The sequence below is a fragment of the Platalea leucorodia genome (genome assembly GCF_965183815.1).
Source record: "Platalea leucorodia genome assembly, chromosome: 7".
Taxonomy (NCBI): domain Eukaryota; kingdom Metazoa; phylum Chordata; class Aves; order Pelecaniformes; family Threskiornithidae; genus Platalea; species Platalea leucorodia.
In genome coordinates this window covers 61025533-61044141 of record NC_138829.1, presented here as the reverse complement: position 1 = coordinate 61044141, position 18609 = coordinate 61025533, and the positions used below count along the sequence as shown (strand labels likewise).

General features: G+C 40.5%; 1 protein-coding gene across 2 annotated transcripts in view; it reads right to left on the bottom strand.

Annotated features, from left to right (window-relative positions):
* Positions 1 to 609: 609 nt before the first annotated feature.
* The window catches only part of SWAP70 (switching B cell complex subunit SWAP70), a 41800-nt gene continuing 23800 nt past the window's right edge, over positions 610 to 18609 (bottom strand). For both annotated transcript variants that reach the window (XM_082317719.1, XM_082317720.1), the window contains 9 exons: positions 17330 to 17557; positions 13639 to 13785; positions 13267 to 13375; positions 11778 to 11959; positions 7864 to 7971; positions 6096 to 6262; positions 5105 to 5303; positions 3457 to 3553; positions 610 to 2706 (listed from right to left, as the gene is read on the bottom strand). In XM_082317719.1, coding sequence (XP_082173845.1) covers positions 2597 to 2706; positions 3457 to 3553; positions 5105 to 5303; positions 6096 to 6262; positions 7864 to 7971; positions 11778 to 11959; positions 13267 to 13375; positions 13639 to 13785; positions 17330 to 17557 — 1347 coding nt within the window. In that variant the 3' untranslated portion in view covers positions 610 to 2596. The remainder of the gene's footprint in view (positions 2707 to 3456; positions 3554 to 5104; positions 5304 to 6095; positions 6263 to 7863; positions 7972 to 11777; positions 11960 to 13266; positions 13376 to 13638; positions 13786 to 17329; positions 17558 to 18609) is intronic.

Genomic DNA, 18609 nt, shown 5'->3' with positions numbered 1-18609 from the left:
AGGGACAAAGCTAAAAGGAGACTTGTCTCATTTCCTCTTCTAATAGTGACTAAGAAATAACTCAACACAGACGTATGCAGACGACATTTTAATGACGGGCTGTTCCGCCTGCAGAGGCACATGTCTGTATGTGCCAAGGTACCCTCACTCTGTGGCCGCGTTCCCCCGTTAGCTCGCCTGTAAGAGCAGGTCTGCCCTCGTCCCAGGCTAGCACTCTAAGTGTCGATGCGTTACTGTAGGTGCAACTGTTTGTTGTACCAATCCAGTTCCCATCTGGCAGCATGCTTTGTGTTTCAGGGAACAGCTAAACTGCACCCTCAAAATACTGTTATTGAGCAACGCTGCCTGCAATAGCTCAGCATTGTTATACTGTATCAAGGTGTCCTGAACATAAGCATTTAAGAGAAGTAGTGCTGTTAAGACAAATTATCTGTGTGACCGCTGCCTTTATTGTGGCTTTAATCTAAATCCCATTGGATCAGACCATTAAGAGTCTATTTCTTCCATCAAAGTAATATTTCCACACAACAGTTACTGGATTTGAACTCCAGCAACCCAAAAGAAAGAAACCCACGCAAAAAGACATCATTTAATTCAGAAATGTAAATGACTTTGTATTACTTTATTAAATAGCCAGTTCTAAAGAACAGTAAAAAATATGAAAACATGCATCATTTGGTGTTCTTAAAAAACATTTGTCCAAAATAAAGACTGTTAGAAAAATTAAACAAGTTTAGCCCCAATATACCCTTCTGCTCTCCACATAACAGATGTTTGGTAGTTATAAATACTGTTCCAGCTCCTCTAGCAAAGTTTAACAATGTGTACATTAGTATTTCTATTACAGGTTTTTTTCACATTTCTTCTGTAAACATAATCAATTTTAAAAAATGCCTTGTTAGCAAGCTTGAGGAACTACTGCTTTCCTGTACAGTAAATACAAATAGGAAGATCCTGGATTTTCCTGCCATTCTAATCAGCACTCCATTTACTGAAACATTAAAGACTTCAATTAGTATAAAAATATAACCAGAGAATAAATGTCTAAGAAGATTCAGTATTTGAGTGAGTCTTAGTTAGCAGGCAGATCAAATGCTATTGACTTCCAAATCTGCAGATCACTTCTGTACAGCTTCAGCTCTTCTGAGATCCAAGGATCACAGTGCTGTACACAAATGCACTGGTTATCCGTCTGAAACATTCACTTCTTCTGTACTAAAAATAATTTAACATTTAGCTGAACTAAAAAGCAGGTGCTAAGAGATGGATGTCCATGTTCGGTGTACGTACAAAGGTCAAAGCTGACTAACGAGCCACCCAATGGGCACCTGCTCTTCAGGAGGGGGGACTTAGTTCTCAAAATGTCTGTACTGTTTAGCAAGAATACTCTTTTACTTAGCGATAGACTGACTTCTTGTCTGGTGTGGGGGATCTACGAAGCAAAATCAGAGACTTGTTCCCTTTCCCTACAGAAACAGAAAAGACTGGCTTTGTCCCTGGAGGGAATTTTGAGGCAGAGCAGTAGGCTCTTTGGGAAGCCTTATTACCCGAAATGCTGAAATTATTTTACTAACGGGAATTAATTTTTTCTAAAGCAGTATTGCTACACATTTATCGTTTTTATCTAAAATAAAAATGTCAAATTTTGTTTTCCTCTTGCATTTTTTTTTTAATCTGGCTGCCAATTAAGAATAAGACAAAAGCGCTGCATCTAAAATTGTGGTATGTTATAGTCAGATTTCTTGCACAAACACAGCCTTGCTGCAGAGGATATTTGGCCTGTATGTGCTACCATCTTCCATTCACCTGCTCCAGAAACCTGTAAGTCAAAACTGCATCTTTTAAACTATGAAGAGAACTCTCAAGGGTTTTTTTTAGCACTTATGAGACAGTACAAGAACAATCTTGCATGACTACTTTTTCCAAGTGTTTTACAGGAGCATTTTGTACATGACTGTTTCTGGTTTTTTGTTTGGATTCCTGCAAACAGAAGAAAACAGGACACAAAATCCGACCAGCCAGCAGTACCCAGCGATGCCAGTCTACCCTCGCTAAGGAAGAATGTATCTGAGCACTAAGCACTGTGCAAAGAGCAACAGACGGACAGAGCAAAAATAAAAGGAGACTCAGTGGAAGGGAAGGTAACGCTCTATCTCAGAGTTGGACAGAACCTCCAGGACTGCTTTATCCAGGGTTTAAATTATACTAACTGAACCAATGAAACAACTGCTTCCCTCACGTTTTGGAATGAAAGTGATGCTGCTTGATGGGTTAGATGCTGTCAGATTGTTACAGGCTAGTATAGAAACAACTCTGTCACAAGCTACATTTAAATAAAAATCTTCAGTTGGAAAGTTTTGTATAAAAGAACAGAATTTCTGGAAACGTGAGGGAGAACGGCAAGTACTGTCAGACACCACATACTGTAATTACTGAGCTCTGAGTAGACACTCCTATGTGGTAAACAGTATTTTCTTTGTAGAAAGGCCCAACCCGATGAGCAAACTAAGGTCTTTATAAGCAAGAAGCTGCTCTGTGCAAAGCAGAACGAACAAAGGTGGGCTTCTATTCACGAACGATACGTCAGCTACGGTCGTTACTCAGAAGTGGCTTTCTTCCCTTTCCAGCTCTTTTGTCTTTGCTCAAGTTCAGCTTCAGTGAAGGCGGCCGGGCCCCAGTTTGTGATTAAGTGAGGATTCTTGGAGCCTGGAAGACAGAGCGCAGCACTTGAAACAGGCGTTTCTGACAGGGACATCGCTCACCCACCGTCAGTGGGACAGGCCAAGCGTCACCACAGGATGCTTTGGTAAGTGCCGTCTCTTCTATGACTCGAAACCCTCTCAAAGGTGACCTGAGGACCCACCTAACCAAGGAGCGAGGAATGCCTGGGACACCGTCAGCGAAGGTGCTTGGTGTGAGAAGTTGGCCACTGCTGCAACCTTTTGCATCCTTATCTCCCAACTCCCCCACCCCAAATAGTTGTATCTTAGTAAAACCCCTCTTCTTCTTGCCTTCAGAGATGCCCTTGAAGGAAAGAGATCTCTCCAGCACTGCATTACAAAGCCACTTTCCTCTGGGCTGGCACACTATTAAGCTAAGAAATTAAACTTCCCCCCAAAATAAAATATTTTACTTTACTTCATGTTTTTGGCAATTAGCATTTATGCTAACTAACTGCATTAAACACCCAAACCATGCAATGTTCAGGTTGATCCTTGCTTTGTTTTAAACAAACAAACAAACAGAAAAATAATAACAATAAAAAAATTAATTGCTATAGTAGGGCCAGTAGAGGTAAAAAGTTACCGTCAGCAGTTCTCACAAATGGGATATTTATAGGCTGCCATGAAACCAATAAGCTACAGGAGAAGGCAGACTTCACTAAATTGCTAGGCGATCTAAGTATATGAGCAGAATGAATACATATTTTTTGTAACTCTTCTGTTGATAACTTACCTGGCTCTATTAGTCGAATTAATCCTTCATGATGAGCTACTTTATCTTTCCAACTCTTGGTGTTATTAGCTGCCGTTTCCAACTTCTTCTTAACCTCCTGAAATAAGATACAGCCCACTTGAAAACAAGAACCACTTTGTTTATATAAAAAGAAAAAACATCCTTTTAAATCTAATGACAGAACCACACTAATTCAGCCAGCACTCCATTTAGTGTAGACAGGAGAAATTAATTTCTAACCATCCTAAATAATTTAGTTGTCCCTAGCTGTATAAAAGTTGTCAAACCAGAATCCAAAAATAACTAGGTTTTATAAGAATTCTGTAGCTGCGTAAGTAGGACTAGTCTTCATGAAGACTGAGAGCTTAAACTGTAGTTTCAAAACAGAAAGAGGCATTTTTCTGTTCCAAACTAAGACCAGCTAGTGGGTCTCTCTCAGAAAACAGAAAATGTAAGCTGGGAAAAGGACCACTGCTGTTATGCCCAAGCAAGCAAGAGAGATTCTTCAGTCTAAACTGGTCTTTTGGTCAATTCCAAACGGAAGGCCAGAATGTTTAATTATTTCTAAAATACTGAGTCAACTCTCGCAGTGACCTACTCCATCATTTGTTTCGTGGATTTTTTTGTTTGGTTGGTTTTTTGTCTATTGTATTCATCAATTCCTTTGGACTAATAAATGATGTTTCATATACAAAAAGCCTGAGATGTCATAAAAAAAAGTAGTCAAGTATTAGCCAAAAGCAATCTAACGATGGTGTTAGATGTAACACCAACGCAGTAAGTTGTAAGGTGGCCAGAACGACCCCACCCGGGCCCTTGCTTGCAGTCACTGCAGCATTTGTATTCTGTGCCAGTCGAGGCAGCTCACTAGCTTGTCCTTCACAGAGCTAACCTCAATGGCACAGAGACAGCATAAACACACTCCCTAGTTAAAGAGAAATCCAGTCATGTTTTGTTTCCTGACCTAAATACACGCAGGATCAACACCTCCCTAGCCCTAGAAAGTACGCAGCACTTCAGACTCTGTACTCACTGGATTTGCACTCTTATTTTTTCCATGAATACAGCTACTGCCCTTCACCAAAAACACTCAGCAGAGCAGAGAACAGGCCTGGCATTTGGGACACGAGGCACTGCTACACACTGAGAATCTGAGCTAATTCCTAGCTCTCCTTGACATCGGTCGAGTGCTTAAATACCTTTTTGAGGAGCAAACGCCTCCAGTAGCACATCATTGATTTTTTTATCTGTAGAAGACAATATTGCCCCATGACATCATCAAAACGTTGCAAGAATAGCTAATTCAAAAGCATAAGGCGTTTAGGTATGACAGCAATGGGACTGCATAACAAGTTAGTCTACAGTAGAAGACAAATGTATACAGAGTATTTCAGGATATGACGGAGCTGGCTTGCATGCGAATTGGGACAAAAGAATAAAGGTGGTGGTGTGTCCGGAACATGTCCTCTTCTTAAAACAGATCTACTGGTCTAGGCCAAAAAAACCCAACACATAACTATCCTACCTGTTGTTATAATTTTTGTGCCATACTAATCTTTAAAGAAGCATGATATTGATGAACTTGAAATTCAGTTAAACTACTGAATACCTGGCTAAGTATGAGAGGCTGATGAACAGAACAGCTCACCTCGTATTGCTCGAGGGCCTCCTTCCTTTCCAGTTCAAGTTGTTCCAGTTGCTGCATAGCAACCTGAAGAGCCCGTTCCTTGATCATTCTCTGGTTTTCTAGCTCTTGCTTCTCTGCTTCTGTCATCTGAATGGTCTGTTGCTGCTGCAAGTGCCATTTTTCCAGTTCAGCTCTCTTTGCTGACTCCTCTTCCAGTAATCTGCAATAGGAATTGCAATGTTAACTGCACTTTCAAGTCAGCTGTACCCATTATGTAGCATATATGTAGGGAAGCCAAACTAATTATTTTCTTTCCTTTTTTTTTTTTTAAAAAAAAAAAAAAAAAAGGCAAGCTTGGGAAGCAGGGAAAAAGTTATTGCTTGTTGGCTCGCCTTCAGTGTAAAGCTGAAAATCATGCCAGCAGTGCAAGCAGTCTGACTGCTACAAAGGGCTATTCAGAAAATTTAGTCAATAATGCAAATACACAACACTGAAAACCACAGAAAAAGCAAGCATGCATAATTTATCTTAATTGTCTTAGGAGGACTGAATATACGAAGAAACAAACCACACTAAACAAAGCCCATATGAGTAAGAGGAGAGTTAACCCTTTATCAATTACCTATGAAAAAATACAGCAGAAAGTCATGTTTACAGTAACTGCTTTATAAAACACACAGTTGAAAAGCATGCACAGAGTGATCTCAGTTTTTCAAGTGTTGACATGCACAACACCTGATGGAAAAATAAGTGCACCTGCTTTTCTGAAATTGCTGAGCACTCCCACTGCTAAGGGCTAATCAAACATTTTAAAAAATCATAACTACCAGCTTTAGCCTTCATAGCTTAAGGGGGGGGTAGGGGAATCTATCCTGTGTTTGGACTTCAAGCTAGTCTCCCATTCCAGCAGCGTGTCCAAGACGCAAACAATCTTTATAGTATGGCACAGTTACTTATTATTGCGGGAGGGAGTGGGGAATTGAAATAAATTTCTACTAGGTCAAAGACATACCTGGCTTGAAGTTTCCTCACAGTCTCTTCATCTTGACGTGCCTGTTTCTCATCCTCCAAAGCTTCCTGTAGCTGTTTATACATTTCTTCCAGTTCACGTACTCTCTGTAAATACTGTTCCAGTTCAGATGATTTCTGAGCAACCTGCTCTTCCATTTTTTGTCTCACCTAGCAGCATAAATTGAGGACACACATGAGCTACCATTCACCTCAGGTTTCAAATTTTTAAAGGAATTGCCAGGTTTCCCTCAGATAATGTTTTCAGAGACAAACCTCCTGCTGCCTGCAGAGCAAAACTGATAAAATTGAGTCTAGATTTGTAGATGTGTAACTAAGAGCATTTAAAAAAATAAATAATAATACAGGTTACTTACATTGCCCTGCTTCACGCAGCACAGGATTTTTACAGGTTTTTAAACCTAACTTCAATCAGTTTGATCTTGTCACTTAGTTTACAGATACACACTAAACTGAAGGAAGAGAAAGCTTGTAGAGTGTCCAGACACAAAGGTCAGGCTGGTTTAATGACACTGTTTCCACTCCTGTCCTCAGGCAGGCCCTCCCTGGGCAGCAGTATTTCACACACACGTATCTGGAGGATGGCACTGCGACAGCACAGGATGGATAAAGGGCTGGAAATCGGCTAAGGAGGTTGGCTTTGCTAAAACAAGTGCAACTGTTACAAAAAACAAGGGTAAGGGATATAGGCAGGTAAGGGGATGCTGCATATCCACAGTCACCCAGTCTCTGATCCTCATCCCCCCTTTCACTGATCAGAGCAGGAAAGCAGGGGGGCCCAGCGGCACCGGAGCTGTCCTCCCACTCAGCCCATCGCTGTGCTGGGGACAACAGCAGTCAGCTGGCTTCGGACTGAGCCAGGATAAAGCACCAAACCCTCCGCAATCAGCCATACAGAACACGTGCTTCACAGAAGGTAAGCTCAGCGCCCGAAGTCAGCAAAAAAGGCTTGCTGTCAAGTGTGGCAGGATGGCATGTCCTGCTCCACTGGTCTGCCGTCCGCTTTCCCTCAGCTAACCTAACTCCTGCTGACCCAGAAAGTGATCCTATGCAGGAACTCACACTCGGCCCATAAAGCAGCACTGTGTGCATTTACATCCCGAGACGTTCCATCACATCCACTTGACTACTTCTGCTTCTTTCCTCCAGCTGACAGAAAAGCCTGTTATGCCTGACAAAGCCCTTGAAGATTGAAAATTAGTTCTTTGGGAAATTTTCAGTGTGGATTATAGTAACAGTGTTGCAAAGCTACAATATTTCTTTTATTTCTTATTTTATTTCTTATTTCTTTTTATGTTTGTGTGTGTAAATGTAAAAGAACACACAATATAAAAAAGCAATAGTTTTAGGAATATATTCAAGTCAGAAAACCCCTAAAATGCATGCTGATTATGCCCGTGTTCATTTTGCATATTCATATAGTATGTACTGGCCTCAGGTTCCCCATCTTTGAAAGCTGCAAGGATAACTTCAGCCCGCATTTATCCTTCAAACAGTCAAATTTTTCTCAATTTTCCAATAATACTTAAGCTTTGAATGCTATACAAATTGTAGGCAAGCAGTTCCAGTATTTGAATTCACCAGTAAAAATATTTTATTCCTACGTCTCTAATAAAAGCAATGCAGGTTGCATTCTCCAGCCTCCTGCAAAATCTGCGGAATCCTTTCAGTGACTGTCTGTGAGGGAAGTCATTGCTGAACACAGTGCTCGCTCTCTGTAATCGTAGCAAAAAACCACATGCACTACTCACCATTTTTTCTCTCTCCAGCTCCAAACTGAAGCGATCTTGTAATTCGACTTGAGTCTGAAGTCTTTTCTTCTCTTCCTCAGCAGCACGAGCAGCTGCTGCTTCCAGTTGCTGGAAGAGAAGGGCAGGGGGTAGGGAGAAGAAAAGAAGGAAAAAACAGTTTGTCAAAACTAAAACATTTGGAGGGAATGGAATTTTATTTAACAATTTTTGGTTTTAACAAAAATGGAAGAAACCTTCAAAAGCATTAACACACCAGCTTTTTTTTTTAAAAAAAAATGTCTGAGGCTACTCTCAATCTCTATAATTTTTAATCTCATTATTCGCAAGACAATTTTAAATTTACCAGTGAAAAGTCAATTATCAGTCTTCCTCAAGCTTCCTTCAAGTCCTGCTTTGCACAACCAATAGAAATCGCGACATTTCCTTCTCTATCTCATATAGGACAGAAAACTATTACGGAAAACCACATCCCAGGCAGGACTGCACCGGAGTTCCAACAGTGAAAACACACCAGCATGCACAGAGTTCATACAGAAACAGAAGTGAGAAACTCTAAATTGCCATGGGAAAGCAGAAGCGCCACAAACTTTGACTATAATAAGCGATTGTGCTATTGTGAATCACATCCCTTTAACATCCCCTAAATTGCCATGTAAGGTAAATAAAATTCATCACTTGAAATTAGGGGGAAAATTAGCCTAGTCAGAGCTAAGGCCTAGGAAACAGCTGCTGGTACCTTCACGTCTTCTTGCAACTTATTTAACTTTTTTTGCATCTTGATTTCACAAATAAAAATAGTCGTTACGGTTTTTCCTTTCATCAGGATTTTGATAGCACGTGTTTTTAGAATGCACGGAAGGTTAGAAATGTATGAGTACCAGCCAAAACTTTACCAACACTGAAAACAAAATAATTCTTTCACAGAATTTTCCTAAGCAACTTAGCTGACATTTCAGAGGAAACAGAAAGCAAGCACCCTTCTTTTGCAATATGCTAAGCTGATGAAATTGCTTCCACAGACCTCCAGTAAGAGCCGGACACCCACCTTTAGCGTTTTTGGAAGGTACCACATTTAAACCATCTTCCCTCACACAACCTCGATGAACTAATGGGATGCCTAAACAATTAAAACTGCCAAGCTAAAACTTTCATTCCTTGACGTGCTTGTGATAACACTCTAATCTGAAGTAGATAGGAAGAAGGGAAGGAGAAGGTTCCCAGTTTCTGTTTTTAAGCTGTAGAAGATAGTATAGTACAGGATTGCTCTCCTTTGAAAGGCTTAAATGATGCCAGTCTTTTAGTATTCCTCCTCTGCCAGAACATTTAAAAGCATGTAATTGTAGTCAAATCCAAGATGCCTATTAAGTGAAATTTTCTTTTGGTTTCCTTCCCCACTTTGAAATTAAACAAACATTGCCAGTACTGAGCTGAGAGGGCGAACGTGCAGAGTCACAGGCAGGGGTGGGTGCTAGGCTTTTGCCAGAGAGCTCACCAAGAAAACACATTGTTTGTCCACTCTTTATCAGCAACTTCCTGCTTAACCCCTGTCGGAGGACTTCAGTTCCTGGCAGGTAAGGTTACTGGCAACAACTGTGCCGTTTAGGGGGAAAGTCCCAAATGCTGGGGGCAGGGCGGGAGGGGGAATCAACAGGAACACACCATTCCAGCAGGGGTTAGTTAGCACAGAGTCTCTGAATCCCATGCAAGACCCCAAATTGAAACAGAAAGGGTCCACAAGTTTTGTGCATGCTCTCTTGGTAAGAAAACGTACCTTTCAGTCTGTTCAATGTGTGCATCTATCTCAAAATTCCATTGAAAAAAAAAAAAATCTATTTTAGACAAAGACTCTTATTCTTCTGAAATTTTCTACTGCAGGAGCTATCAAAATACAAACCAGTCTCAGAATGCACTTGGGCAGATGCCGCCTAAGTGGTGGCTCACTGCCATCAGGAGCAAATTTAACTCTTAAGCTTTCCAGAACAATTCCATTTCCTGAACCATTTACAAAGCATTTTCCTTAAAGAACATTTTTCTAACTAATCAAATGCTTTAAGTTCCTCCAACACAGTACCTCCCCACTAATTCCATTTAGTCAAAGTGCAGTAGTTCATGTCAGAGACTAAACTGCTTTCCTTGAGAAGTCATTTTAATCCAGTCCACTTCAAAAGATGCCTCTTGCCACAACTCTTTAGTTTACCCATTGTGATTTCTACAAAACTCCATGGAGCCTGTCCACATCCTACTGCTCCTTTGGGGTTGCTCTCACGTTATCTTCCCCCCTAACTTTTTCTCCACAAAGTAAACTCAACACAGAACTCCAGCCCTATGATTTCTGTTAACAGGCATATACCAGTAACTTGCAGGTAACACAGGCTATCCTTTAAAGCATATTTTGCATCCTGAATCTTAAACACATGGTAGAATATAGGTGCTAAAATTAAATTAAAAATTGGTTTTCCACTGTCAGACTCCATTTAAGGCAAACAGAATAATACCCACATCAGTACTGTCAGTGCAAGGTTAATTAAAAAAAGACAGATTCCTCCTTGCCACAAATTGTGACTTAATGACAAGACTTTTAAAAAGATACGGTTTGGATTATCTTATTTGTTTTCTAGACTCAGCACTTTTCACGTGCTCTCACAATATTTATAGCTTCCCCCCACCACAAAGATCATTGAAGTTTTTTTCTAACTGAGGGCTGAAATTAGTTTTAGTTAGTGTTTTTCATTTATGAAAAGCTCAAGTAATGATGCAGACTTACCCTAAACGGGAATGCAAAAAATCAAATTAATTGAGGAAGGTAGTGAACAGCAGACTCTTTAGTCTAAGCACAGAGCAATGATCTGGACTGCTCTAGCAGCAAGGACTCAGCAGCCGAAATGTTAGGCAGCAGTGGGGAGGGAGGCATTTGATGGTGTTCAAGGCACACTCCTCATTAAAAGGTATCACAGCAATAAATGCCTTAGTAACTCTCCTTGCAAGTCTTTTTAAAAAGAAAAGACAGAAAGTTTATCTGGATACTTATCAAGTCTCTGTGGAGAACTATTGCAGAGGCACCAGTTGTTCCAAAGTACAACGATCCATCAGCATGTTCAACCTATTGACGGTGTGTGCAGCCACAGCAAAGGCAGTCATTAGACTAAAAAGCTGTCTTTTAAAATAACGTATTCAGCAAGTCTTCTGCTAATACTCAAAGATTTCTAGTCCAATTCTCAGGCTTTTAGAAGTCAATCCAGCACTTACAAGGAATATACATTTAAACAGTTTGTAAATGGTCGCTATGTGTCTCAGCTCTAGAAATCTCTCCCGAACTACTCTAATAAAATCATGCCTATAAATACTCACAAAATCACTTTGCATCTTTGGAATCTTTGCAAATTAAATTTGTATCTCTGGAAACTCTGTCTGTGTGAAGAGAACAGTTCCCCCACACATACAATTCACATAACATAACTTTGGAAAACTATATAAGAAAAATCTTAATGGAAAGCCCCGGGTTTGACAGACATATCTGACAGAAAAGGAAAAAAAAAAAGAAAAACCACAAGTAACTGAAAATGCTAGGCTCTCCAGTCCCCAAACACCATCTGCACATCTGGGGCTTTCTTCTACACTAGCTTCACAATACCCTTATAAGTACAGGGGACAGGGCTGGGCCACATGAGCTACTCCGAGCCTGCTGAACAGTCCTTAGAAGCTGCCGCAGTCAATGCCCGAGGCTTTACTGCAGGCTCAAACAGCAGGGCTACTTGCTTAGGGTGCCGATGCTGCCATAAGCTCACCTCCTCTGGAGGAGTTCACTCAATGTCTGACCACCTGAACAGGAAACAGATGCCTAATTACACTTCAAGAAGCCCAGCTTAACCACAGATTGAGTTTAAAGCTTGAAGGTTAGCAGCTCCCACTCCCACCTTTCGCACGGTCTCCAGTTCCTTCTGCTTGTTCTCGTTGGCCGTTTGCAGTTCTTTCATCTGCCGCTCCAGCTCCTCTTGCTCAGCTAACAGCTTCTGGCGCAATTCTTTTCGTTTTTGGCGTGCTGCTTTGTGGGGTGGGGGGCTCCCCGCTCTCAGCAGGTTTACAGTGGTCTGTATGGCTGGAAAGGAGCATGCAAGACAAAGGGAGAGGAAGAGAACACTGGTGAAGGGAAATGCTAAACTTTCTGGATAGCCTTAGTGAATGAGTACTTGTGGTGTTGTGGTGTTTGTTGGGATTTTTTTAAATGTATTTTTAAATCAGAAATAACTGTTGCTAGCTCTCCTAATTCTCCTCAGGCTAGCTGTCAACACAAACCAAAAGTGAAAGACACTTGGCTTTCAGTATTGGCTGTGTGCCACAAGGATAAGGTCTGGTAATTCCAATGCATTATATCAATCCCAATATTGATTTCTAACAGGCCACGGACATACAAGTCACTTGTATGCTTAGCTACAAAAAAAACCCCCAAAATACCAAACCAAAAAACTCCAACACTTCAAGATTTCTTACTACCTAGATTCAGTGACTCTCATCAAGCAGTGAGATGTTAGCTAACATGTACACCACTTACTTCCCTAGAACCAACCTTACACCGTTTCTTCTTACCGATACTCCAAGGGAAAACTTTCTCCCAGTAAACTCTCATTCACTTATATTCAGTGAGGAAATATTCAGAGAGCAAAGCTGAGGAGTGGCAGGTGATTTTGATGTTTTATTCATCTACTACAACCATGAGAAAAGATCTCCTTTTGGACCTAAGTAATCATTCGTCATACATCTGACTGGTGCAATTGAACACATTCTTTAGGTAAAGAGGGAAGTGCCAACGAAAGCATACGGCTCCAAATATTTTAATACTGCACATACTTCAATGGCATTGGCAACAGTGGCTTTGCAAGGGCTTCTACCTCACTCGACAAAAGATGCACGTAACTATCACTCAGCACGTATCTGGGAAGGTCTCACAGAAGGAGTAACTTCACTGTGGGAACAGAAGAGGAAGCCCTACTTCCCAGCCTTATCCTCAGCTCACCAAAGCATACTACCTCAAGCAAAACTGTGAAAGCAAAGCCAGTATTTCATGATGCTGAAATGAACAAGCTTTCCCTTTCTGCCCAAACGCAACAACTTACAACGTATTCCTCTTCCCTTCCCCATCCCCAGAAGTACAGCCACTACAGAAAAAGCAAACAACAATAATATGCATTTCATTTTGGTTATGGCTGCCTAAATGACAGAAACCGATTCCCCTTACGTGGATCCTTAGTTCTTCCTGAGTCTCAGGCTCCTTAAAGATCCTTTCCATGTGCCCAAAATGGAGACATCAAAAATCATACGACCAAGAATTTCAAATCCGAGTAAAGCACAGCTGTAAGACTTCAGCTTACCTTAACTTTCACATAACTAAGATGTTTGAAATCTCACCTTGAATCCACTCCTGCTTCTTCTTTTTATCAGAGGCGCTGATCTCAAAGCTTTTATCATGACATTTTATGAGAAAAAGGCATTTCTTTCCATCTTTGTCAGGCAAGGCCTACAATGGGTAACAAAAGGATTGGCTTTGCAAACACTGAAGTCTAAGTTATATTGTCAAGCCCCACGTAAGCAGTTATCTGTTTCAGAGCTACAAATACCAGCACTAAGAACCTTTATTACAAGAGTGTTTATGAACTGTTTATATAGAGTAAAAAAAGCTCCATTAATGAAAGATATCAGGAGTCCATCCCACAAACAAAAAAGGATTAATTCTTATCTTTAGAGACATTCATAGTTTTTGGTGGTTTGTTTTTTTTTTACCTCTACACAACAGTTGCCATCCAGTATGATGTCTCCCTTCTTGTCCTTTAAATCTTCACTTACATAGTAGGAAATAATATTAGGTTTTAGCACAAACCATCGTTCTGTCCAATTTTTCCTTTTGTGACCTTTTTTCAACATATAGCCCTGTAAAAAGCAACAGATCAGCTGAAATGGCCGGCCGCTGTTGAACCGCCTGGTCTTTTGGTTATGTTGGCTTCAAGGCCCAATAGAGTACACAGAAAAGTTAGCTCGAGGCCCTAAATACTTCACCAACACACTTCCATTCCTAATACCGGCACACTGGTAATTGTTTAGCCCATGAGAAACTACTCACTGTTCTTCTCTCCTGTTTTTAAGTAACTGGGTCACCTGAGGAACTGAACAATTATTATTATTATTATGTCATTATGTAGTCATTATTATGACTCCTCGGTCCTCTTTGATGACCTTTGCTATTTAATTTTCTTCAGTCAAGCAGAGACATTTGCCATCGCTAAGACTCACCTGTAGTACTTTAATGACAGCCGTTATTAAAAATCAGTCCTGTGCGGATGCACGCCCCAGTGACAGATGTGGGCCTGCACCTACGCACTGCAAACCCAGCCTGTTACGGGACGTTCCCAGGGACAAAGCGGAAGCACCTCTGCCCTGCCAACACACTCATTTAGCTGCACCCCACCACAGAAGCAATCCATATAGGATACTTCAATGACTATGTTAGAGAAACTGGTAACAGAACCATATTCCTTGCCTCTTTATTGGATGGGATATGGGAACACTGGTGACGCCTGCATTTTCCCTTAAAGGAACAGAGTTGTACCTTGATTTAAAGAATGCCAAGATTTCACTCGCAGTATTTTATTCTCCTTGAAAGATGATCCACTCAACTTCCTATATAAGAAAAACACTTGCAAGCCTTAACAAGCCTATTTCAAAAGAAGGAAGAAGCAGCCCATACTTTGCCACTGAGCTTTATACAAATAAAAGAATAAAAATTATAATCTTCTGTAATGACAATAAATGGGGCTGGTATCATGATCGAATCATCCAAGTTTGCCTCTATTGAATATTAACATATCTAAAATATAAGCAGCAATACTAAGTGCAGTTATACTAGTAACCCTGTTATACATTATCCAGCGTGGCTATGGCAATTCAAAAACCATCTCATGGAAAAAGGTGCATAGAGAATGATATAATAATTGGTCATTCTTTCAGGTATTTTATTTGTAGTTATCTTATCGGGGCACTGCTGTGACCTAGTCAGTTTTTAATTTAGAGTTTCAAAGTTTGCCAGTATTTCAGCTATACCTGCCATTTCTGAAACCGTATTCCCCAATCACTTACATACTTTTGTCTGACTTCTAAGTTCAGAAAAAAGTCGAACCGCAGGTGAAACTGAAACACCTACATCAATATAGCTATGAACAAGCCATACAGAAAGCACTGTACTCAAAGTATTCCAGATTAAGATGATGGAAAAGTTAGAGAGGAGACCAAGGAACATTCTTCTGTAATGGCTTTTAGCTACAGCAATTTTGGATACAAGCAAACAAATAAATGTGCTGTGGCATATTTAAGTCAAAGACATCCTTCTGTACAGGTCTGATAGGAAAAAAAAAAAAAATCAGTTGGACAGTTGGAGAAGCTCTTTTTTAAAAAACAAAACAAAACAAAACAAAACAAAAAACCCCACCACCCTACACATAGAGCTTATCTGTGCCAAGCTTTTCTAGCCAGTTAAATGTGGCCAGAGCCAAGGCCGTGCCTATTCCCCTGTGCCACCCCACCCCCTTGCTCCAAAACAGGAATGTGCAGAGAAACAGCTTGCTTTGCCGCCTCCATACTTTGGTCCAAGGTCTGGGTGGTCGCAAATGCATGTGAGGGACTCCCACAGCTTCACTCTTTCATGCCTTGCACAGCCTAAGTCATAACCAGGTGTTTTTCCCCTTCCTGACATACTGAATTTGCTTTCAAAGCCAAGTCAGACTGGTATTTTCCCCTCAAATTTCTGCAAAATCTTTATCTATTCTTTCAATGCATCAGCTGCTTCTCATCTTCCAAAAGGCCACTGACAGCTCCTGGGGATCTTTTGACACCAACTATCACACGCAGGACACATCTTTCAGAAAACTAAATATCGCAAATTTATTTATCACTGCTACCCTCCATAAGCCTTGGAGATCCAGGATAAGTGTACAATAAAAAGGGTAGTATGACACTGGCTACGATAGGACATATCATTAATTAATACCTTGAAGTAATCATGTACTGCAATAAACAGGATGATTCCGTGAATCAACAAGGTATCAGGGTACAAGCTGTGACCGAACCAGACGTCTGTAGGTCACACAAGGAACTCTGTTCTCCATTACGCCAGTGACTGTCCAGGAGGCGCTGGGCCAAATCTTGACACAAACTATTTTTAAGTGTCAAGGAACCATTCAAAGGCACTCAGACATCCTTGAGAAAGAGGCCCAGCCACCAAAAGAGGAAAGAAAGGAGACAGTAAAAAAAAAAAAAAAAAGGGGGGGGGGGGGGGGGGAGGGGGAAGAGGGAGGCACAATGCAGTACCAAAACTGAAAAGAAATCCAATTTCCTCACAAGTTTCAAGTGGAAGGACTGGCCTAACACCAGTTATTTTATTTTCATGGTATTAAACAGCAGAATGACTTCATTTTGCCCTCAACTGACTATGTGTGTGTGTGTGTGTCCCCAGCCCTCACCTCCAACAGGCAACCAGCAGTTAACAAAAATAGACTTTTGCATTGTTCTGTGGATATTCTGAAAGAATTTCCTGTGCCAAGACCTTCTGATGATTTCTTCAGAACAGCTTAGGAAAGCCTGCCAAGAAAGCCTTTGTTTCTCTCCTCACCAAGAAATCAAAGATGAAAAAAATTCTCTGTCAGGTAAAAGTCAATTTTAAATAGCTCTCTAGGTAAGCTCTGCTGTGACCCCTCAGCTCCCTGGGATATTTATACTTCCCACAAAAGAAATGCAGTTTTTAAAGCCATTCCTAAACTGATAATCCAGCCACTGGAAATCTGAAGAAACTGAAGATTGACAAAAGTTTGCTAAGAACATAAAGGCCAGCATGACTTCTTGTGTTTGAGTACAGGTAAATAAGTTGTCAGTCACGTAGCCTACTGAGCAGAACAAGAAAGGAGAGAGCTCTGGAGCTCTTCTACACCTTTTTGCCCTGTTGAAGCAGCGCAACATAGAAGCACGCCTTTCAGCTGGAGCAATACCCTTGTCCAGACCCCCTTGTTTGAATACAGAGGTTATCATCTGCAAAACTTATATTTGCTACAACGTAACTAGAAAAAAGGCATTTTCAAAGGTTGAAGAGCTTTCACCAGTTTAAGAACTCACAGCATGTTGCAGCTAGCAAGCAGTTGATACTAGTATAAAAAAAGGCTGTATTTTAAGTCAAAGTGCACTTCTTTTACTTTGTAAAAACAAACTCTCCCAACTCATTCATAATACTAAAACAATTACAACAATCTGAACAGCAGCACAATTTCTCTTTTATAAAAATAAGCTCATGTTAAAGAACCCTTATAAGTAATTTACCTAATTTTCCCCTGCTCGTTGTCCATCAGGTAAAGAAATTTCAGTACAAGTCGAACGTTTTCTAATTATGCAATAAATTCTTCTACTTTAAAACATCAGTTCTCTGTGTTCTTACCTGTTTGAGTACATCTAATATGAGCTCATTAAAGACTTCATTGATTGCCATGGACACCGTCTGTCGGTCCATCCCTTTACTAAACTGCCCACTTCCGACGAGATCAATCAGCTCCCATGCAGAAAGGCCTTCTCGACTGGTGTTGAGAGCAATCTTATAACGGTCAAACTGCTCTTGCTGCCAGCCTGCTCCCATGGCTTCGGTGAGCTTTTTAAGTAAATATTCAATCTGTACAGAAATACAAACAGAAATTAATCATTTTCAGCAGGCAAGGAAATCAAGCGTTTCAGAGCTGTAAGCTAAGCTTCTCTAGAGACTATCATTACTGCTAGATTCGTACATTCACATGTAGGCCCCTAAATGTAGGTGGTTTAATTAGCAAAGATTTTAGGCTCCTGTCTCAGTTGAACTTTTGACTGCCAAGCCCATCCCGCAGCTACTCTCTTCATAGTAAAGAAACAAAGAATTGAACCTGACAGCCTCTTTTAATATTTCAGATTCCTACAGAACACACGGGACCTTCCCTGCAACAGCTTGCAAATCGTGATGACTGAAGTGTGAGAAAGCAAGAAGTTTCAAAAAGTATTCTTGTAAGATAGAAAGCAAACAAATTAGAAAAAATAAGAAAAGATGGCAGTTTGGATATGAAGTGAAACAAAAAACTACAAAGGTATGATCACATATCTTAGTCTTCACCCGAACCCTCTTCTCTAGCTCTCAGGCACTCCCTCACTGGACACAATCTTGGCAGATGTTTCAAGAGAAGTAAAAGAACAAATTTTTCATGTCCGATTTTATTGTTTCCAAAATAAACTCTCCTTTTCCTTTAATCTTTCATCATTCTGTAAGCATTACTATGCACAGTGTAATAACACTAATAACACTAGTCAAAATAAACACAAGAATGAAAAAGAGGGAAAAAAGGCTGGGTTTCTTCTTTTGTTTGTTTTTTTTTAATGTTGTTTTTAAACTCATCAGCTGTTTGCTCTTTAAAACACACAGTATTTTAAACTAAGCCCATCTACAGCTTTGAGCATATGTAAAATGCTTTTAATGGCTCCTTAAAGAGAATTGGAAAGAGCTTTCCTACAAAGACCTCTACACAACAAGAAACACTTATAAGTTTCTATGACTGAAGTCACAGGATACCAATTGCAGCGTTTAACGCAGTTTTGAAGACAGACCAAGCTAATGTGGCCTTCTGCTGTTTTGGGTAATGGCTCACTGGGTTTCCTCACCAGCTTTGCAGGCAACCTGACTGCCTTCGGCAACCAGCCAAG